General features: G+C 49.9%; 1 protein-coding gene across 1 annotated transcript; it reads left to right on the top strand.

Moving 5' to 3' along the window:
- The first annotated feature begins 3,787 nt into the window (after nucleotides 1-3,787).
- Nucleotides 3,788-10,933, top strand: NRN1 (neuritin 1). Its single transcript, XM_035560357.1, has 3 exons — nucleotides 3,788-3,891; nucleotides 7,574-7,718; nucleotides 10,291-10,933. Exons 1-3 carry the CDS (start codon nucleotides 3,837-3,839, stop codon nucleotides 10,520-10,522), a joined length of 432 nt encoding a protein of 143 aa, XP_035416250.1. The 5' UTR covers nucleotides 3,788-3,836; the 3' UTR covers nucleotides 10,523-10,933.
- Nucleotides 10,934-23,441: the final 12,508 nt, after the last annotated feature.

The raw sequence follows: 23,441 nt of genomic DNA on the forward strand, positions 1-23,441 counted from the left end.
TGGGGGGCAAATTGTAGTCCCTAGTCATAATTTTGGTACATCCTGTTTAGCTAGAATCAGACACATCCAGACAGTGATGAAGCCAGATGTCTAATGAACAGGGCCACCAAAAAAAGCTTCAGAAGACTGGCCATTAATGAAAGGCAATTCTTTAATCCCACCTGTCACATTTTCAATGTGTTCTCATTATTCTTCTACTTAAAGAAAATCTTGGAGGATCATACTGTGAACAGCTATTCATCTATCAGCCAGGTTTGGTATTTGACTGTATTTTCTGACCGGCCACCTTTCTCTAGCAGCTGAGGGCTGGGAGCCACAGCAAAAGCCAGGAAAGCCACCTCTGCACGGCTGCACAGTGTCTGTCTGTCCATCCACCCTTGGGGGGGACCTGAGAGCTGTGAGAGTACGGAGACACGGGCTCCTGGTTTGCCTCAGCTTCACCAGGGCGAACTCTCACACTGATTTTGAGGGAGAGTAAAAGCAAGCAGTTACCTCCTGGCAGTGGTGATGTTACTGCAGGATGAGCTAAGAGTGAATGCAAAGCTCACGCACCCAGAGGAAGGACTTTCAAATCTCACTGTGACCACTGAGCCCTCCCCCCAGACTGATCCGAGGCTTGGAATAAAGCAGTTTGCTGACTGACAGCACCAAAGGTTCTGCTTTTATCTGCCTTACTAGCCCACAACCATGCGCTGAGGAGCACACAGCGCGAGCTGTTTGAAGAGACATTTTGCATTAAAAAAAAAGAATGAAGGGGAAAAGAAACACAGCGCTGCAGCCAGCTTTGCACGGGAAAGCAGGTCTCTTTGCCAGTCCTCTGCTACTTAGAGCCAGCTCTGTTGAGGTTCAGCCATGACAGTCAGCCCGGAGCTGCACAGGAATCACATCCACTGCCGGCAGCGGGTCCCCTTCTGGGAGGTGGTTCAGAGGGAGCCGTGCTGGCATGCAATTAGCTGCCCCACGCACTGCTCCCCACCGGGCTGGGACAGCGCAAGGCTGCCCACCCAGCTGCTGTGCACGCTGTCTGATGGAGCTGCATCTGGCCAGCTGCCATGGGCTCTGTCCGTCTGCCACAGCTGCAGCCCATGCAGCCCGTGCATCCTGAACAAGCAGGACGAGTGTGGCACCGCAGTGAGAACAGGGCTTGTGCGCAGCCTTGTTCTCCAGAACAAGGGCAAAACCATGCTGATGGACGTGTTGTCCCAACGAGGGCTGGACAAGACACTGCCAGAATCTTTTCTAAAAACATGCAAAAATGTCTCTTAGGGAGGGTTTGATATTCAAGCATCTTCTAATGCCAGGTTGGAAAGAAAAAGGGATAGGTCAACAAACCAATTTTCCTGGTTCATCCTGTCCCTGGCTCCCAGCAGAGCTGACCGTGCTGATATTTGAGACGGGCTGAAACCACTGGCTCTCATTCAGGATCTATAGTGCCACAGGATCCTTCCTGGGGCAGGGAGGGAGGTGAGGATGGAGCCGTGCTTGAGTTTCAGACAGAGCTGGACTTCCCCAGCACCAAGAACATCTAGAGGAATCTGGCCCAGGTCCTTTTTGCCTCTCATGCCATTGTAACTAATGCTTTGAGCCATTAGATTCATTTGTATTTATTTATTTATTTATTTATTTGGGGGGGGGGAGCAGAAATCCCCTAGAAATGCCTGTTCTAATGAGATTTGTGGCCAGATTGGCAGGGGCTCCAGTCATGTCAGCAGTGATGGATGTACCAGAAGCCGCGTTAGCCATATTAAACTCTTCCTGACTCTGCATTGTAAACTGCCCTGAAGTTCACTACTTATGCAGTGTAATGTCAAAATCATGTTCAACACAGGCCTCTTGGAGCCAGCTCAACCTTTAACCTGAAGCTATAGTTTGCCCTTGGAAAAAAAAAATAAAAATAAAAGAGCAGACAAACAGATGAATGTATGAATGAACTGATGCTGTTATCCACAGGGCAGAGTGAAACAAGGAATTCCTCCCACTGCAGCCTCCATGCCCTGGTGATCCCACAAGGATGCCTTGTCCTTCCTAACAGTAAATGTGGCCACAAGTGGCCAACAGCTGGGAGCTCGACATCTGTACTCATGGACCTCAACCTACACCACCTTCTCCTTCCGCCTCTTTTGTGCTGATAATGCACAGAGTGTGGGACATAAAAGATGCTGTGGGTTATCCAGCTGATCCCTCCAGGGAGAAGGAAAAGGCCCCACCTCTTGATACCCACCACAGCCTCTGTTGCATTACAAAAGCACCAGACCTGCAAAGAGCTAGGAAAGCTCCAGCTGATACTTTTCCTTCCCCTGAAAGAGGACACGATACATGGTCCAAAGCCATAGCTTGAGCCTCCCTTCCTCCACTGATGTCTTTAGGAGTGCATACATGACAGCTCTGCTCTGGGCTGCAGCCCACACCTGAGCTTTTTTCATTCCCCAGGTGAGCTTTCAGCCAGCTCTGCCCTCTAGGCTGGCTCGCCACCTGCAGCAGCACACCACGAGAGAAGAAAGCAACCTGGGAGCAGCAAATGTCTCCCTCCAACCTGTCCCTTTGGCTCCTGGAGCTGCTGGGGTCTGTGCTGGGGAGGGAAGAACTTCGTGGTGAAAGAGCCAAGGGCATAGGATGGGATTTTTGGCAGGTCCCGTTGCTCCAGGGGAAGTACCTTGAGGCTCCTCCTGTGATGCTCTCCAGGTGAGATGGCCACAAGGAGGGTCCCAGGAGGACATCAGGCTGCAGGAGCACCCCAAGCCAGGCTGGGTGCCTCGTCCCCAGAGGACAGGGGCTGGTGGCCCCCAACAGCCACCCCCCTTCTGCCATGGACAGGCAGCGATGGACACCCCAAAGCCTGGCGGGGGGGACACGGGCAGGTCCCCGGCTTGAGGCAGTCGATTCCAGCACCACTCCGGTGCAGGAGAGGAAATGCCCGTGTGTCCCCAGCCCCCCAAAAAGAGGGGGGCTGTGCTGCGGGTTCCCCACCCCATCCTCTGCGGTCCCACGGTGAGGACGGAGCAGCAGGACCGGGAGAGACCGCCCCCCTCCCCACCCCGCTCCCCCCTTGGCATGGGGGTGACGTCATGGTGGGGGAGGGGCGGGGAGGGGGAGGGGCGGGGACCCCGCACCCCCCTTTCCCTTCCCCTCCTCCTCCTCCTCCCCCCCCCCCTCAGCGCCAGCCCCGACGGGGCGGCCCGGGGGCGGGTTGGGGGCGGAGGGGGGGTTTCTACCGTGCTATCTCCACCCCCGGGGGCGGCTTCTCCGTCTGTCTGTCCGTGCGTGTCCGTGGGTCTGCGTCCTCGTGGATCCGCTCTTCCCCCCCGTCCCGTGGGGACGGTCCCGGCTGCGCCCCTTCGGGGGGCCGGGGAGAGCACGGGGGGGTTGTGGGGGGGCTGAAGGCTGTGGGGGGCTGAAGGAGGAGCAGAGATTTCTCGGCGATTAATGGGGCGTGGTGGGGGGGGACACGGGCAGATCGGGCGCTGGAGAAAGGCGGCCTGTGATGCCTATAAATGGCGTTTCTCTTCCAAGGTGCACATTAAAAAATAAATAAATAAATAAAAAGGAGGAGGAAAAAAAATCCGTCAGTGTCATCCCCCCACGTCAGGGCCGGCCGTGGGCGTGAGGCTGTACTTCCTCCGCCCCCTCCTAATGGAGCGAACCATTCCCAGCTAGTCCTCCTCGCCATCTCCCCGGTTCTCCCTCTTTTCTCTCCTTCTCCTCTGTCTCCCCCCTCGTCTGCAAAGTCCTCCGCTGCTCGGAACTTGTTGGCAATGCCTATTTTTCAGCTTTCCCCCACATTCTCCAAAGTAACTATTTAAAGATCTGCAGTCGCAAATGGTTTTACTAAATGTAGGATGGGACTTAAGTTGAACGGCAGATACATTTCTCTGATCCTTGCTGTGCAGATAGGTAAGTGGACCGCCAAAGCCCGTTCCCAGCGGGACGCCCCGAGCCCCGAGCCGTGCATGCAGCGGGGCTGCGGCACGGATCCTGCCCGCACCCGCACCCGCACCCCTTGGTCTTCGCCATCCTGCAAGCTGGCGAGCCTGGGGGGCTGCTGGAAGACGCAGCGAATTCCTTCCTCCTCTTCAGTCACTTTCCTTTGGTCGTTTCCCTAAATCAGTGCATGCTCGCTCGTGGTTCGCATTGCTCTTTTTTTTTTATTTTTTATTTTTCCCCGCTCTGTGTTCGCCGTGCATGCGAGAAACTGCGTTTGTATTTGCTTTTTTGGATAGCCCCTGCGTTCCTTACAGCTGGCAATTTGGGGACTCCGGTGCTGAGAAATCCCCCTCTCTCCCTGGAGGGACGGAGGAATGAGAACGGGCACAAAATGGCTTGCGAGACATCTAGCTGGAAAGTTGGTGGATGTTCTTTTTTTTCTTCAGAAAATCAGGGGGACAAGCGAAGGGCTCCCTTTGGGAACTTGGAGGCTTTCCCATTTGCAGGGCAGCCTAAAAGCAAACAAACCCCAACGCTAACTTAAAAAAAAAATGCATATATTCTCTCCGAATGCCGGGAGATAATAAGAATAAGTAATAAGAATAAAATAATTCAAAAAGAACAAATGATAAGAATAAAAAGAATCGCGCAATCCCACCGCCCGATCGTTAATTTCGTGCTCGAATGACTGCTGTTAAAAAACGAGTGGGTCCAAAAAATGTCTATATCTGTTAAGTTACTTTAAATAGAACAGATTTCCCTCCACCCCGGTATGAGTTTTTGTATAGTCGTTGCCGGTCTTATTTAATATATTGGGTTTTGTTTTTCCACTGGTTCTTTTTTTTGTTGTTGTTGCTCTCGGGTTCGTTTAATTCAGCATTTAATTGCTTTTAACATTTATTTTTTTTTAAATTGCATTTAACAGCAATTAATTAATTCAGCATTTTTTTGCTGAAGTGGTTTTTGAGTTGCAGACATTCGGCAATGTCCAAGTTAATGGTCACTTGAGTCATGCACAGGCAAATTTTAAAGAATATATATTGAATATGTATGTTCCCAGGCATGATCTAAAACTGGGCTTCAATGAAAGGGCGATTAAAACACGGCTTTTCTTATCCGGATTGGCAGGTGTGAAGAGACCCCTGAAAATATTTGCCTGCAAAGGAATTCTGCTACAGTAAAAAATGCTCAGCATTGCTATTTAGAGATCCTTTTGCGCGGTCACCCTCTTTTCCAGACACAACCTCTGCAGCATTTTGTGGGTATCAAAAGAAAATTTAAAAAGAAAGAAAAAAAAAAAAAGGAAAGGAAAGGAAAAAAATGAAAAAGGGAGAAAAAGGAGGGAGGGAAAACAAGAAAGGGAGGAAAGAAGGAAGTAAAATGCGTCGAATATTTCCTCATCGGTAGAAGAAAAAAAAATATTAAAAAAATATATTGCGATGAGATGATGACCTCTGGAAAATGTGGCTGTGCGATGCAACCCCCTCAATTCGTATTACTTTTCGATTTTAACTGATGTTGAACTCTTCAGAAGGCCATTTTCTGTACTGTCAGAGAAAGAAAGGGGAAGGCTGTATTATTTGGATGCTACCCTTAATTTCAGTCCTTGCGGTTTCTGTTTGTTTTTTCGGCTGGAGGAGGAGGAGGACTTGCTCTCATTGGCGTTTCTTTGACTCAGCCGAGGGAGGATTTTCTTGACGGTGAAATCCCCAAAGGCGGCTCGAGTGGCCGGGAACCGCCGTCCCCGAGTACGGGCAGGCTTGGGGAAAGTTCCCCCCCAAAATTGCCGCACAGCTCCGAGGTGCTGGCGGTGCGGCCGCTTTGCCGTGCCCCGGCGGGGGACAGATTTTTGGCACGCCGAGCTTCGACTCTGCGCTCCTCCGTTGGTATTTCGGTGCGTTGAGGAGAAAAGAAAAAGAAAAAAAAATGAAAAGAAATCCCTTAGTTCTGCGTTTGGGCAGTGGGGACGGGGAGCTGCCCGAAATCCCTGACACTTTGGGAGGTGACAGAGGGGAGGGTGGTGCGGGGTGTGGGGGGGGGGAGGCTCCGCCGAAGGTGCTGAGGCTGAAGGGCAGGAGGACTTCGGGAACAGGGAGCCGCTTTGGGGCAGGGATGCGAAGGGCTGCGGTCCCGCAACCCGCTGCGCACGCCGGGCTTTTAAGGGCGGGATGAGGGGGCCGGGGGGGACATCTCGGGGACACGGCAAAAAGACCGAGTTCAAGAGAAATCCCGCTGTCGTTCAAGCGAGCAGGACGCCCCGCTTGCGCCTCTTCTTATTACCGTTGTTATTTTGGTAGAGGGTCTGAGGACAGGGGTACCCTGGTTGGCGGCGGGGGGATGCTCTGAGCCCCGCTCTCCCCCAATCCGCCCCCCTGCCATCAAGGCCCGGGATCCGTCTCGGATCACGCATCTCAGCGCAGCCCGGCACGTTTTGGGAGGAATTTGTGCGGCTTCCCCCCCGCCCCATCTCGCCCCTGAAGCTGGGTTTAATGGGGCCGCTTTCCCCTCGGGATGCTTCGCGCTTCTTCCCGGTTTGTTTGCTCGGCTTTTTTCCCCCCTCCCGTAGCCTGCTGGGGTTTGATGTGACGGCCGGTGCCGGGGGTGTGTGTGGAGGGGAGGGACCACGGAGTAGTGTCACCGGTGAATCACAGAAGAGGGGGACCTAGCCTGAAACGGAGCCTTCCTGCGGCACGGCCCTGTCCCGGGCGGGGGGCTCGGGAGGGGACCCCGGCCCCAGCGCAGCCTCCCGGCCGTGGGAACCCCCCCTGTTGGGGGACAGACCCCTGCCGCCCGTCCTGCCCGTTTTGCCCGTTTTGGGGGGCACACAGGCACTGGGGAGGCTCGTCGTGGGTGGGAAGGGAGCCATCAACCTCTCCGTGTCCCCTCCCATCCCCTCGGGGCGTCCGGGGGCAGCCGGCACCCAGGAGGAGCTATCCCATCCCATCCCATCCCATCCCATCCCATCCCATCCCATCCCATCCCATCCCATCCCATCCCATCCCATCCCATCCCATCGTCCGTTTCTGTCACAGGCGGCTGGGGGGACTTGGTGGTATTTGGTTAGTTGTGGGAGTGGCCGCGGAGGACGCTTCTTCTCGTGTCTTTATCGCAGCTCTTTCTGGTGACTGTATTTTATTTTATTTTATTTTATTTTATTTTGTTTTATTTATCCTATCCTATCCTATCCTATCCTATCCTATCCTATCCTATCCTATTTTTTATTTATCTCATCCTCCGCGCCTTGCACGCCCCTTGCCGAGCGAGGACCCGTGTGTGTGTGTGTGTGTGCGGGAGGGCGCGGAGAAACGCTTCTGCTGCCGCACACCGGAATTTCCTAACAAAGGAGCGAGTGCGGGGAAGGCCAGGCATCGCATCTCCGCATCTCCCCCTTCCTCCTGGCCCCTCAAAAGAAAAAAAAAAAAAAAAAAAAGTCTTTAATTCAGGGTCACCGAAAAGCGCTAAAAAGCAAAAAGCAGCCGATTGATGTCCCCGTGTCCCCGCTGGCCACTCTGGCTCGGTCCCAGCGCCCTCCTCCTCCTCCCGCATCACCGCTGCTTGCCTGAGGGGGGGTGGGGGGTGGTGGTGAGAAAAGGGGCGAGAGGGGGTCGGCGGGTGGGTGCCGGCCGTGCTGACCTGTGCCCCTGCCCCGCAGCCTACCTGGTGCAGGCGGTGAGAGCGGCGGGGCGGTGCGATGCGGTCTTTAGGGGCTTCTCGGACTGTTTGCTGCGGCTGGGCGATAACATGGCCAACTACCCGCAGGACCTGGACGACAAGAGAAATCTCCAAACGATCTGCGCGTAGGTCTTTTCCTCTTTCCTTCGGGGACGGGGGACGGGGTGGGAAGGGGGGGCGAAGTATAAGGGAATAACGCGGGGTTTGGTGATTTGGGGGCCCTGTCTCTGCGCGCCGGTCCCTCTGAGCGCAGTGCCGTGGGGACAGGCCGGGTTTGGGGAATAGTGGAGTCTGAAGGGAGTTTTTACTGATTTTTTTTTCACTTTTCTCCTCTGTGAATCCTGTGGGTTGCATTGGGTTGGGTAGGGTTAGGTTTGGTTTGATTCAGTTGGGTTGGGTAGGGTAGGGTTTGGTTGACTTGGGTTAGGTTGGGTTGGTTGGGTTTGATTTAGTTGGGTTCGTTTTGATTTGGTTTGTTTTGATTTGGTTTATATTTTCACCCTCGGCTCCTCGCTTCTGTTCTTGCCCCCCGCTTTGCTCTGGGGTCGGGGCATTCCCTGCGCCCTCGCCCCGGCCCTAACTGCGCCCCGCGCCCGCCGGCTGGGGAGGCGATTGCTCGGGAAAAGAAATGTAGCTGCAGAGCAAAGAGCCCAGCCCCGACACGGCCACAACGCGAACCCAGCCCCTACAGGCACGGCCGCTCCAGCCGCTGCTCCCCTCCTGACCCCGGCGCCCTGCCCACCCCATGACCCGCAGCTTCCCCCGGGGCAAACACCGCGGAAAACCCCCGGCCCCGCTCCCGGCCCAGAGGGTAGGGAAGGGATGGGAAGGGGCAGGGACAGAGGGAAAAGGGGCGGCTGCAGGGGGCCGGGGAGCCACCCCGCTTCGGGGTCTCGCTTGCCGGGCAGGGAGGCACAAGCAGGGATTTTCGTTATTTGAGAAAAATCCGGCTGGACGGGGCTGTTCTCTGGTCTCCCGGTTTTCCAGCACAAACTCACCCCGCTGGGAAACATATATTTATATATATAGAGAGAGAAAGAGTCATATTTAAAAACGAAATTAGGACTTTAGATATAAATATGTTTGGAATACTTTTTCTTTTTTTCTGGGTTTGCTCTATGAAAATCAGAAAACGAAGATTGAGAAATGGGAAACTGTGATGAAAGGAAAGGAAAGGAAAGGAAAGGAAAGGAAAGGAAAGGAAAGGAAAGGAAAGGAAAGGAAAGGAAAGGAAAGGAAAGGAAAGGAAAGGAAAGGAAAGGAAAGGAAAGGAAAGGAAAGGAAAGGAAAGGAAAGGAAAGGAAAGGAAAGGAAAGGAAAGGAAAGGAAAGGAACACGAATAGAAGAGAAAAAAAGAGAAAAAAGGGGGGAAAGGGAAAAAGGAAGAGAGAAGAGAAGAGAAGAGAAGAGAAGAGAAGAGAAGAGAAGAGAAGAGAAGAGAAGAGAGAAGAGAAGAGAAGAGAAGAGAAGAGAAGAGAAGAGAAGAGAAGAGAAGAGAAGAGAAGAGAAGAGAAGAGAAAGACCCCTGTAATCCTCCTTTCCTTTCTTCCTATGTAGAGATTTCTGAGCCAAGCAAGACTTTTCCTGCACCTACGCAGGCTGGCACCTTGCTGGAAATGCTGGACTGCGGTTCACCTTGTATTCCGCATGAGGATTAAATACCCGGGGGCCGCGAGGTCCTGATGCAATGTCCTTTGGCCCGGGGGTGCTGGACCAGAGGTGGTCCCGACCTGTGACAAGCACCTCTTTTCCCTTCCCCTGACCACCCGATTGCCTTCGCGGGGATGTGTATTGAAAGAAGATGGGGAAAGATTTAATTTTCCTTTGGGAGATGCAATTACAGCAGAAATACTGCAGGAGAGGCACACTCTCAGACTCTGGCTTCTCAGTATCTCATTATTTATTACAAATGTAGCAAACATTGGGAGTCTACGACCAGCTTAGAGTGCTCATAAATTAGAGGCCGCAGGACTACTTTAAAAAAATATATCCAAATTTGTAGGCTCCTGCCTTAAGAAAAGGGGGAAATAGATGAGGGGGAGGGGGGGGGGTCCATAGATCCGACGTGGGGAGGAAAATGGGGCAGTGAGACGGGGCCTGCCCCGTGGGCAAACCCCTGCACAGTCCGGGGGAGGAAGGGGCTTAAAAGTAGGAGGAAAAGAGTGAGGGAAGAGCTGGAAATTATCCTGGGGAAGGAGAAACCCCCGCGGCCCACGGAGCTTTGGCAAAGGATGGGGAGTCCCTCCCGCTGCTCCGTGAGCCGCCCGGGAGGGGAGGATGCTCCTTCCTCCCCCTCCTCCTCCTCTCCCTCCTCCTCCTCCTCCTCCTCCTCCTCTTTCTCTTCCTCCTCCTCCTCCCACCCGCGACGTGTCCGTGGGCTCCTAGGCTAGCTCTTGCCAGCCGAGGGCCGCACGTCCCTCCCCCAGACACGTCTCAGGCGAAGTCACGCTGCGGCAGGCACCCCCCGAGCCATTTTCGCAGCATCGCGTCCCTGGCCGCGGGAGCCCCGACCCCAAAAGCAAAGCGGGTGCGTGGGGCGGCCCGGGGAAGGCGGGGGGGCGCGGGTTAAGGGGGGAAGAGCTCGCTCCGAGGGGATGCTCAGATTCCCGGGGGGTCGAGGGGGCTGCCGGGGTCCCTTAACCCTCCCGAGGCGGGTGCGTGCCCTGTAGTGATGCCGGCTGCTCTCCCCTCCTGCAGGTACTGGGATGATTTCCACGCCTGCACCCTCACAGCGCTCACCGATTGCCAGGAAGGAGCGACAGACCTCTGGGAGAAATTGAGACGGGAGTCCAAAAACCTCGATTTCCAAGGCAGCTTATTTGAACTGTGCGGAGGCGGCAGCGGCGCCGCATCGTCCCTCCTCCCGCCGGCTTTGCCCGTGCTCCTGGCGGCTCTGTGGGCCGCCCTAGTGACCTGGCTGCCTTTTTAGGGGGGCGAGCACACCCACACCCACACCCTCTCCATGTGCCGGATCTCTCGAGGAAGTGTCCATCCCTTGCTTTGGGGACGTTGTGCTTTTCTGTGGTTGATGGTGGTGGTGGCGGCTGATGGTGGTGAAACACCCGTGTAGGACTGTGGAAGCGTTTTCTCCCTTTCTTTTCTTTTTCTTTTATTTTTTTTTCTTTTGGTGTGTTTTATTTGCCAAATGTTACCAAACAGGCAGCGGCGTGCAGCCCGAATCGGACCTCAGCTTTACTATCGCTTCAAATCAAAAAGAGAAACAAATAAAAATAAAAACCCGAGCCCTCTTTGTGCAAAAGAAATCTCAGGAACGGCTCTGGGCCACCTAATGCTAACGTTATACTCGGCCAGGATAAACCCTGGCAGGCCACGGGCTCCTCTAAAAATGTGGCATTATGCGAGGTGAGAACAAAAAGCAGAGAAAAAAATAAAAAAGGCACTGGCGATGAACCCAAGGTAGATGTCCACGTGTGAAGCATATGGTGAATAATTCACAATCTCTCATCTTTCCTCCACAGTCGCTTGTTTTTTGGTCATCCCACTGAAAAAAAATAATAATAATATCAATAAATAAATTAAAAGAGCGCATTTTCTCAAGGGGAAAAGAGAGCGAGAGAGCGAGAGAGTGGGAAACGAACGGTTAAAAGAGGAAGGAAGAAAGGGACGAAGGAAAGACAGAGATGTGTCTCGGTGCCCGGCGGAGTGAAGGAATGCTGCTAACAGATCTCCGAGAGTTACCTTTACTTGCTGTTCGAAGGCATCTTTCCGAATTCACTGCCTTTAATTTTCTCCTCCTCTTTGTTTTAGATGTTACACATACCAGTAAAATACCTGATTATCCAACAGTAGAGATCACAAAAAGGGGGGCTTAAATGTAAACCTAAAGGGAAAAAAAAAAAAACAACAATAACAACAGCAAATGATTTTGAAAAAAAAAAAAAGAGCTTTGATTTTAAAAGAGAAGAAAAATGTAATTTAAGAAAGAAGTTTATTATAAAGTCAATTCAGCAAAAAAAATAACAAAAAAAGATTTGCTACAAAGTATAGACAGAAGTATAAAATAAAAATTATTGTTTGAAATGAGGGTGTCGTCCTTTCTATAAATTCTGCCTGGAGTACTTTGAGAAGGACAGGGCTTTTAAGGCAAGGAAGGCTAAATCCAGACCCGATCCCTTGATGAACACGGCGATTTCAGTTCACACAAGGACAGGACCGCTGAATTGCTGAATCGCTTACTCTGGGCCTTCTTTTTTCCTTTCTTTCTTTCTTTCTTTCTTTTTTTTTTTTCCCAATTTCTTAAATACACTCGGTAAATCCTCCCAGCCTCCTCCGCCTCCCCCGAAGCCCAAAGCGAGGGGCGGCCGGGTGCGAGGCCGGCGGAGGGAGGCAGGGAGGGAGGCAGCAACCACCATTAAGGACGGAGGCTGCGGAGCTGGAGCCCTTTCATAATTAATAAGGCTGCCGAGACGAAGGAGCAAGGGGAAGGGGGGGCCGGGGTATTGATTTCGCGGCAGAAGCTTGCTCTATTTATAGGCGCCTGGTGCCTCTATAGAGAAATGCACAGCAAAGAGTAAACACCTTCTTACCTACGAGGCAAGAGCCCAGCTGGCGACCGGGGCTAGGGGGCGTGATGGGGAGCCAGGGCCCGCAAGGCGATATTTTTTAGGGGGTGGGTACTCTCCCTTTGTGGCACTGGCACTTGCCTCTGGCAAGCGGCATGGCACCAAGGGTTCCCCTTGCCTCGCCCCCTCTCCCTGTTCCCCGTCCTTCCCGGGGTGCGCAATGTGATGGGTAAGCAATGGCAAACCGAACAGCTCATAAATCAAACAGTGGGGCGCAAGGCAATCTGCATTTCCCAAACGGATTGAATCCCAGCAACGAATGCGCTCAGGAGCCGAAGCCGGGCGCCTTTACCACTGGAAGCAATGTTGATTTTTTAATGCTAAAGTACATTATGTGTGCGTCGGGGGGGCTTTGCGGAGCCTCTCGCCTCCATTTGGAAGGCACAGGTCTGCTTTTCGTTTTCCCTTGCCCTCCTTCTAGGGTTCATCCCCACCGCCAGCAAAGGGAAAGGAAAACCCTAGAGAACAGAGCTTTGTTTAAATGGTTTGGGTTATTTTCCCTCCCCACAGAGGCTCCAGACCTAAACTGATTTTTCTGCGCGCATCTCTGTATTCATGAGGTCAGGCACCGCGGCTGCGACTTCCCGCAGCACGAAATGCCAGCCGGGGGTGGGGGGGGGCAGGCAGCGGGAGACCCCCGGGGGGCTGCCAGGGACCCCGCAGTCCACCGGGACCCGGTGCCTACCCCCCCGCTGCCGGCATCCCCAGGGGTCTCCCCGACCTTTTCCCTCGCCCCCTCGGAAGAAACCTCCAGCCTCCGGGACTGCGGGGGAGATTTTAGAGGGCTCGAGTTAGCTGCTCGTGAGGTTGAATTACTAATGAGTGATCTCTCCGTAATTAGCAAATCCCCCAATTAGCCCTCCGTTGAGGCGAGTGAGAAAAAGGCTGCAAACGGGGGGAAAGGAGCCGAGAGGGTCGGGGGGTGGGCGGCGGGGTCTGGGCTCGCTGGGGGGTCGGGAGCTTTTGGGCCCCCCCCGCTCTGCCTCCTTGCACCTGTAGGGCTGGCGGGGAGGCGGCTGCTTTAGCAAAAGGTGCAGAGGCTCAAGCCTCTGAGCACCCCTTAACTCCTGGGCAAACATGAGCCTGGGGAGCCAGGGAGGGGAAAAATGCAACATTGAAACGGTGAGAGGAACCATACATAGTAAAAAAAATAAATAAAATAAAATAGAAAAGCCCGACCCCGCTCCAAAAAAATAAAACTGCAGCTGTTTCAGACTCCGGCTGGATAAGCGGGGAGGGCTGAGGCCACTGCAGCTCTGCCTGCCCTAATTTCTGTCCCCAGTTCTGAATGAGCAACCGCAGCCCCGCGGTCCCCGGGGGCCACCGAGCTGCCTCCTCGCAAAGGCTGGACGGAGCCCTGCTCGGCAGCCGGTTGCTGGCTGCCAGCCTCCACCTTGCACCAAGCTGGCCTCGCTCCCGCGAGGGCTGTGCCTCAGCCTCCCAGGGGCTGGGGACACGCCAGTGCTGGGCTGAGGTGGCGGTGGTCGGGTTTTTGGGGGGCTTTGGAGGAAAAAAAAATAAATGAAATGAAATTAAAATGTCCCTCTCCAATCTGTGCCCATTCAAAGGCTGTAAGAGGGAGAAGAGGGAGGCTTGTGCCAGGAACAAAATCTGGAGGCAGGACTCACAAAATTGACAAAAAACTGTCTGGATAGCAGAAAAGGCAAACAGCTCGATCCTGGTGGAGAGCAGGCACAAAAGTAACGTATGATGCCCATTTCTCGCAGGACTTTCTGGAGGCTACACCTACACCTCAGAAGAAGCAGCAAGGTGCTGTTGGTCCGTGTCTGGTTTGCACAAACAGGGACAAATGCATCCATGATTCCCCCAGCCACCTTTCTTTCCAGGGCACTGGTTAAATCTGCACAGCTCTTCTTCTGCTCAGTGAAATCCTGCTCTGTGAAGGCCTGACAACCCAAGCAGACAGAGGCCAGTTGAGATTTCCTATTCATCAGGGCTGATTCATTAGTAATTATTGCCATTAGGTGCATTACAGCCGTGCCTGAGGGCCCCAATTAAAGGAAAGTGAGCTTGTTAAATCCGGAGAGCCAGATTCTCCCCGCGTTACTCTTGCCTGATGTGGAGGCGGCGCCTCCAGGGTGGGCAGCAGAAATAGCCCCAGCTTTCGAGGCACGCAGCCTCCTTGCCTTCCCCCTCCCTTCTCCTCCAGCTCTTCCCTTCCCTCCCGACTAGCAGGAGGAGGTGACAAATCAGGTTATTCTTCAGAGTCACTTCATTCTCCACCACAGGGCAAAGGAGAGGTTTTGGAGGGCAGGATGATGGGGACTGCAGAGGAGTCTTTGTTACAAAACCAAATGCAATTTTAGCTGTCTGAAAGAATTGCTTTAGGCTGCCGGCAGCTGAAGATCAATGGTGCTGTTGGCAAACATGCTTCCAGCTGGCTGCTGCCTCTCCTGAGGGACAGGCTCATCCCGAGGCCTGTTGTAGTGGTGGTACAGCAAGGGGCTTTCTTTTGCTTTGGGCCAAGGACCTTCTGCTGCCCAGTCCCACCAGCAAGAAGAAAAACTGTAGGTGATTTGTCAGAAGACCTTACCCAAAGCCCCATGCTGCAGAGCTCAGGGTCTGCTAAGGGATGAGCAGGCTGTGCTGGCATAAGTTTTGCTGTTCCAGAGATGCTTCAGGAGTAAGTTTACATGATTCAAATAACCAGAAAACCAGCCTGTGGCCTCTGCCCTACCTTTTAGTCTCTGTTGTTTTTTGTTTGTTTATATCTCTTAAGCTGGTGTGAAGGAAAGATGGAAACAGCCTGCTGAAGGTCAAGGTGAGACTGACCCATAGCCCACCTGAGGGCTGGTATCCACCAGCAGAAATGCATGCCCACGGGTGCTGGGAGTCTCCTCAGCAAGAGAAACGGCATTGCTGCAGGGAACAAACAACCAGCCCTGACCTTCTTTGCACAGCCCTTCTCTGGGAAAAAGTATCCTCTGAAGTCAATACGCATTTTGCCTAGGTAAGGATTTAGAATGCGCAGTTTTGCCTCTGACAGGGCTGTTATCCAAATACGAACTCCAGGTTTATGCCAACAAAATATGAAGTGCTTGTGTGTATATCATACTTCATACCTCCAGGGTTCTTGCCTATGATACCAATTTATTAAGCACTGTGAAAAACTTACCAAATCTCTCAAGCATCCAAGATCAAATCTGTGTTCTGCAGGGCACCTCATTTATTTATTTATTTATTTATTTATTTATTTATTTATTTATTGCTGTGATGCAGCAGACTCAGGAGTGGACGCGCAGTACATCCTTTAATACCACTTTAATACCATCAATTTTTATAACACTTTGGAAGCTGCTGGATATTCTGACTGACCCTCCCTAAGGCAGGGAAGGAAACAAAACAGAAATGCAACCAACCAAATGAGAGGGAAAAAAAAAGACCTCATCACTGACATTGGCAAATTTTTTTTTGATCGGATTTTTCTCTCCTTCAGCCACCTTCTTGCTGCAGATGCTGTCAGTAGGTTTTTCTTCAGAAATGTCTGTGTGCAAGCTTCGGCTCTGCCAAATGCATCTCTTCAAGAATCAAATTGCATCCCTGCTATAGCGTCTCTTTTTGTCAGAGCTTACCATAGTAATATCTCAAGTAAGAAATATTTTATGATAAATTTATAGTTCAGTATTGATGTTCCTTTCTGCATTTTATTTTGACTGGGCAGTGAAAGAGGTCTTATCCATTCCCCTGCTCCTCTGGGGCACTTTCAATTTTCCAATCCTCTGGCACAAGATGCCCTTTGCAAGGGAATGATTCTTGTAAAGCCACTGCCCCCTTTCATTTCCCATATTCTAGAAAAACCCTAAATTATGTTGTCAGAGGAAAAATTCAGAACATATTTTGTTAGTGCAGAGAGTTGATCACATTAGTGTTGCAACACTTCATTTCAGGACCCAGTAAGTGAGAAAATTGTCCTAAGCTTTGCTTTTTATTGAGTCTTAATAGGCACCCTTGTCCTTTTTATTAGATCTGTGATGCAAGACTCGGTTTTGTTCTGCTGCCAAGACATTGCATTTGATCTCCCTCACCCTTGCTTCTACTGTCTATTACATGGGAGTAACACTTTGAGATCTTTGGATGAAAAATACTATGTGAGGAGGTAGGTGTTATTAATTAGAGTGATCTTATTTTATCTTTTAACATTAACCAGAAGACAAACATCTGGATTGAAATGACAGCAACAAACAATAGGTAACAGATGCTTCCCTGTGGCTTCATAGATCTGCTGTGTAAGGGAAAACATTCAGCCCTGGGAGCACAGGAGCTGTAGTTCATGTCTCACTCAGAAGAAGCCTCATTTTTAAAGAATGCCCTAGCATACCTACCCGATGCAGGCACTGTGAATTTCAGCCTGTGCCCTTGGCTAGACTGTTGAGGACAACTTGCAATACCTGTCCTTCCCGCAGAGATCCCAGCCCGTCTCCAGCCATGTCCCCCACGGCTGGTGAGCTCCCTGTTTTGCTGTGCATCAAAGGTTCATTTTGTTTCCTTCCCTCCCTTTTCTTTAGGTGTCAGTGATTCATGCTCTCTCCACCTAAACCGGAGATCTGGCACGTCAATACTTAAAAGGCTTAGGAGAAGAAGAAACCATCAATATGTCACTGAGCACACAAAGTTGCACAACTCCCCCTTCTCCATTTTAATGTCAGCTCTGGTTAGTTTGGGTTTTTCCATAAGCTGAGTGACTTCAGCTTCTCTTTGAAGCCTACCTGTGTGAAGAGCTTGTTTTCCTCCATGTCTAGCACTAACAAGGAGCTGTGAGGAGTTTGTTCAGGGTCAGCAGTCAGGCAGCCCCGAGGTGGCTGACTTTCTAGGAAAAGCCACAGCAGGAGTAAGTGCAAGCCAGCCTATGCTCCAGGCATCATTTTTGCTGGTCTTTAACTTATGCTCCTATTCACGCTCGAGTTAAACAAATTGCAATTAGCAACTCTAACACAGACAAAAGAGAAGAAAAGCAAGCTGGGCACTTAGTCGTGGCACTGCTGTGCTTAGGAGTGATGGCCCGACACCACCAGTTTTGTGGGCTACAGCAGCACTGCGCTCACTCGCGACAATTTAGGACTTGCCCCACTTGTGCTAGTCTGCAGCCTGAAGTTTCTGGTCTTGTCCTCTGTGCGAACTAGCTCATGCAAATGGAGGGACCGGAGGGAAGTCAGGCAGATTTCCGCATGAGTACCGGTGTGAGAAGGAGCAGCAATTAGCTCCAAATTCACTGCGTGGGCCTGTCACTTCTGAGTTCACCCCCTGCTGTTCTGTAACTGGAAGCCTTGCGCTCTAGAAGAAGGGAAGAAGAACATTTTGCTCATGCTCACATTAATCAAGTAGTCCTGTGAGCTGCTGAATTTGTGAAGTCGTGTCTCCCGTGGTGTTCAATAGTAATGACTGTCTCCTGTGTGGACTCTCTGGTGTCTAGTAACACAGTTGTGCTTCCATAGTGAATGCACTCCTGAGGCCTTTCTCCTCTGCCTACTTCCATAGTGCTTGCAGGCACCTCAAACCCTTGAGACTTCCATCCCCTGTCAAGGTTGATCAAAATCAGCTCACAGGCTCAAAAATTATTTAGGAGGGACTGGCTGGCACTTGCACAGACAGTGTGATCTCATAAGCTTCCTTTCCTTGGAAAACTAGGCTACCAACCTAGCAACGGGGGAAAAAAATGCCATCCTGCCAGCAAGGAGGGCCTAACCACTGGGAGGAAAGAGGGTAGGTGGGAGAGGACAGTGAAGCTGTTTTGAAAGGAAAAATCACTGCCTTGTGGATGCAGAGCTCTGGTACATGCAAAGGGCCAGCCCCAGAGCGGCAAGCTGGAAAAAATGTTCTCTAGGAGATGGCAAGACCTCATGTGGCTACTAGTAGGGGAGAGAAATCACCTCACCACCAGGCATCCTAAATGTATGTTTTATCTGGTAACAGCTGTCCCTGGGTGTTGCCCATTCCTGACTCGACGACGATGCTGCACAACTAATGTGCACCCCACTTGTCTGCAGTATCTGAAGTAAGATGGGGCCTATCCCAAAGGCAGTGGTTCTCTTACTGCTCCCTCCTTCACACCAAAGTTTTCAACAGTGCTGCTGCTGGATTTAACTGCTTCATATACCATGTTTGTATTTTAAGAAAAGCTGCTGCATGTGTCTTAACAGCTGCAGATGTATGCATTGTTTTACAGGGCATTTATAAGCACTTATCCTCTGTGCACTAATAACTTTCCTGTCCTTGTATCTTTCAGAATAAAATCCTTTAAGTGAGCTTTAACAATTCTAGTCCTACTTCTTTACAAATTAGAGAGCTGCAATCCCATCCTTACTTGATACCACACAATGTTTGAAGCTGTCAAAAACATTATAGTATATACTCATATAAATTCATGTTTAATTTCAGTAATTATAATGTCACTAATTGTAATTTTGCACCTGATGCAATTACTGATATTTCTGCTCTTGAGTTCTGCTTTGCTCTTTCCAGATTTAGGTGTTCCTTCTCTTTAAATCTTCAACACCCATGCTAGATCATACACACAATGAAATTAGGAAATAATAGCCCAGACCTTCCCATCAACTGCCTTGTACTGAGTGCACTGGTTAGTCTGAAACTCTGGGTGTACTCAGAGTGCAGGATATGCTCAAAAACCTGCTCCCTATTACTGTTATTTTTATGAGGCTTAGCGTGGGTTGTACTAACCAAACATTGCACAGTGCTTAAGTGCTTATACTTGCCTGTTGCTGAAGGCCTTCCATTTGCAGTTTTTAGAGGGCCTTTTTGCTTGTAGCTTTTCACTTACATACCCCAGGGCTACTGTGGCAGCACCTTGGCCTGGTATTTCCTATCCTCACTGTCTCACAGTCTATGTTGTCTTCCCTGAGAAAGGGCTTGCTTCCTGTGCCTCAGCCATCCTTGTGTCTTCTTCCTGTTACCTTCTCATTGCATTGCTTTCTAGTTATAATTTGTAGCTCTGCACTGAGATTCCCTCACCCTGCCCACTTTGTGCTTTCTAGACTGATGACTCCATATTAGAACAAAGAGAGAAAAAGTAAATAGCAGTCATCCTAACATATGGTGAGTATTACCCAATTACAGAGGATGTGTACAAGGCTTAACAGCCTACTAGCATCCAACATTTGTACCTAATTAAGCATAATCCAGTCAGTGCCAATGTTGTCATCAGACAAAGATCACCAAAAGGCACCTTGAATGGGCTTTAATGGAGGTTATTGTACCAAGGGAAAATGGTTGGGAGTGGATGTTGGTATGACTGCTACCTCCTGATGCACTGGAGCAGACACCCAGGAGAAGATGCTCACGTGAAGACCCCAGCCACGTCTCTTCCTGGCCAACCACTGGGGACACTTTTCTCTTTAACCTTGAATTCAGTGTATGCTGTCAGCTAGAAAAACTGTGAATAAAGCATGTGCTTTCTTCCTGCCAAACTGCCTCAACTTTCTTCGTATTAAAGCACAAGGTAAAAAAATCATTTGGGCCATGGAATTCCTTCTCTGTCCAAGCAGATATTGAGGTCAGTGATGCCTCTTCTCAAAGATACCAAAACCCATTGGCCTCTGGGTTACAGTTCACACAGAAACTTGTTTTGGTTCAATTTAATTAATAGCAAATCCTTTGTGGACAGTATATCTCTATAACTATCACCATATGTTAACATTATTGCCATCTATTATTTCACATTAGGAATGGCTTTTAATATTTTAGCTTGAAAACTGTTCCCAACTGTCTTAAACAAACATAAACTTAATTTGGTCTGAAGGGAATAGCTATGTCCCAGACAATTGCTGTGTTCCTCTTGCATGCATAGCAGTGCGTGGTGTAGCAAAGTTTCATGCCCTAAGACAGATCCATGGCTGCATCCAGACTGGAGTGTCCACATGGAAATGAGCACTGACTTCACTCAGTCTTGGTGTTTCAGCTCATCTGCAGAAACAAGCCCTCTGAGTGGCTGAATCCAATGCTTGGTCCAAGTATATATACACTACAGACCTGATCAGAACAGTACTGCACGAGCTAGGTGCCCAGTGAATGGTGAGGTACTGTGGCAATGGGCGGGTATTACACAAACTGCTGTTTGTACAGGTTTGCATAAACACTATATCCCAGGTGCTTTGGAGCAAAGACCAAGAGGTCTTCAGAGATGCTATATTGGAAGAAAAAAGCTAAGACAAGCATTTTCACTGAAATGTCTGGAGAACTTAATCTTAACAACAAGGTGAGTAAGCTAGAAAACCTACAGCCCTTAAAACAAAGATGTCTTAACAAAAAAAGAATTGAGCTCCTTGCATCAGGACACCCACAGCCCCATTTCCCAAACAGCATCCCTGCATTAGACTTCCACGTAGCCAACAGAAACATGACTTGTGTCTAATGTCTTGAAAATCACCAGTGAGGGTGATCCCATACCTCCTCAGTCTCTCACTGCTTCATTTTATTTACTGTCACAGATACCTTTCTTCAAAGCCTAGCCTGAATTTTCCAGTTTTAGATATCACTATGAACAGGTGGGCTGGACAACTCTTGGGGTGACATGCATTAGTCATGGACATCGTAACCTTTTGAGGGACTTTCCAACCCTCTTTCATGTATTTCTAGAATTCCAGAGTGATAAAGGAGCAGCTACAGGAAATACTTTCTCTTTTAGAATATTTGCTCTTCGCAGAACATGTGCTTTTATATTAATAAAAAATATTATCTGGTCATCAGTCATTATTTATGCAAACGTATTCTGGCCTGTATAAAAGGAGTAGGAGTCAGCTGTTTCTCTGAAGTTTTACTGGGACAAAGACTTCCAAACAAATACATGAGGTTGCTCTTGTATTGGAAAGTCAGCACATGTTACTTTGGGATCAGTAAGAGGGAAGAAGTCGCAAGATATGTGCTGCACTGGACTTCTGCACATAGCCTGCTAAGTATGTAAAATAATCAACACTGAAATAGTTAGCAGTATTGTCATTTAGACTTGCCATCATTATGCTTCAGAGTTGACCCAAACTTAGATACAGCTGTGCAGGGATGGGGTGTTACAAGGAAGCCAGTGACTGATCTTGCTGACATTTGGACTAAAGCCTGTCTAAACCTGTGGTTTCTCCTCTGGGCACCTTATGACATTTAAGGAGCACAAAGGAAGACCATTCTCGTCTCTTTGGGCTGACTTTCAGGCAGGAGAAACAGGGAGCTGGCAGGCTCAGAGATGTGCAGCACAGGTCCCTCCTCCAGAGACACACCAGCCACTGGCTGCTGCTGGTTTACTGCAGCAGATCAGAGAAGCAGAGATACCCATCCTGCTGGACTGTCTGACTTGTGCCAGGACTGACTGTGAAACATCGCTCCGCTGACAAGTATTTAGAGCTTCCCTGTGTTCACTCAGTGTTAGCAAACACTCCAGTCCCTCCTGTGCCAAGGGGCTAGTGGAGAAATGCTGCTATGGTAGCACGTTATGTACCAGCCACACAAGCACAACCTACCCCAGGCTGGCATTGGGCTCTTGCTCCCTTCTTGCCTGGTGGTATCCAAATACCAGCTATGAGGACAGAGAAACACGTCTAATCCATGTGAATGGGTGGTTGGTCTCCTTTGTCTCCTGACTTGGGCAGAAAAAAAGTCCTCTAAGTTGGAGCCAGCCTGATCTCAACCCACCACCACAGCTCCTCTCCTTTTGCAGCCCACCTTTCCCCAGAAGCCTTATAGACCTTACCAACCATAATTGTGCCGAGACCTCCAAACATCACAGACATCTTATCTTGGAGGTCTTTCCCACCCTAAGTGATTCTATGACTCTATGATAGACTATACCAGGACAGTGACTCTTGCCAGCACATTCTGGAGAGCTCATGGACTCCTAGTACAGTGAGTAGATTATAAGGCAGTGGAGCTTTAATATTTTTACTTGTGACAGGCAAACATCTGTATCTTGGGATACTTACAGAAACTGCTTCAGAAGCCCAAGGTGTAGGAGGAAACACAATCAAGAGGAAGATGCTTACCTTGACTATTTCCATGCAGTGTACAGGAAAGCTGCCTGGTGACAAACAGAGTTTTGCCACAATTTTCTGTGTAAACAGCATTTGGCTTTAGCATTTGGACTCAGCACCTTGCTTGGAGGAACTGAGCTCAAAACTGGCCTGCACATGCTCAGTATTTGACACTCAGAAAGGCAAGTGCTTGGGCTTGTGAAGCCTTGGGATGGAGCTTTAAGTATGTATTTAAAAGTCAGACAGCACCTCTGGCAACTCATTTTAGCTCTGTTCCTCTGACAAGTTCCTAAAATGGGCTTAGTCTCTGGATATACCTGCCAAAGAGTGTAGTCAAAACAAAATCCTTTAAGATCATAAAACTAGAGTTCCAAGTCACATTATATTTTTGGAAAAGTGTAACTCTGAGAGACAAATTTAGAGCAAAAGAATACACTGACTGCAGCTGGGAATATTGAGTTCGGTACTGGAGATGACCATGTGGAAGATGCCTGAGGAATACACAGAATGTATACTCCATGTATTGTTTTCCAGGTCAGTGAAACTCCAAATACAAAATGCAACAATCAGGAAGTTTTCTGGGGTTTGTGGCACTGATGGAAATTTTCTTAGTCCCTCTGGGCTTGATTTTCAAAGATACTAGAACCTCTCAGTTCCCAGTGTTGCCAGCTGGAGCTGTAGTTGCTGATCTCAAGCTGTGTCACAGGCAGAGTTACAGACTTCAAGACACTAATGAAATATTTGTTCTTAGCCTGTTGTGTAAATATGGGTCAGCTGTAGCTTTCAGTCCTCTTTCTTAAATGCCTCAGGGTTGGATTGATGGGAAAGCTATTTTTGAAAGAAAAAAGTGTAATGATAATATAGAAAATTCAAAATAGTTTTAGGCCATTTTGGATGGTTTTCATGCTGTATCCCACCACCTTTACCCATCTCCCCTGAAATGCAGGCTTGGTTGTTCACACCTGAGACTGATTTTCTTCACAGGTTATTTTCTTAGCCAGACTTTCTTAGGTAATGCTTTCTCACTTGTGTCACCAGGCAAATTCTGACACAGCTCCCTAGCAGGTGGAGGAGCTTGTTCTGAATCTCCCCTGAAATCAGCTGCTGTGGCAAGCCCCAAGCAAGTTTCAGATGCGGGGCTCCAAATTATTCCTGAAGAAGTTTATCCTCCTATTCCCTCTGCATTTGCCCCTCAAACACCCATCATAAATCTGCACCACCTGTATGTCTCTGAAGTCACCCTTCCGTGCCCCTCCTGGGTATTCAGGTCCCCAGG

The sequence above is a fragment of the Cygnus atratus genome, chromosome 2 (genome assembly GCF_013377495.2).
Source record: "Cygnus atratus isolate AKBS03 ecotype Queensland, Australia chromosome 2, CAtr_DNAZoo_HiC_assembly, whole genome shotgun sequence".
Classification (NCBI taxonomy): domain Eukaryota; kingdom Metazoa; phylum Chordata; class Aves; order Anseriformes; family Anatidae; genus Cygnus; species Cygnus atratus.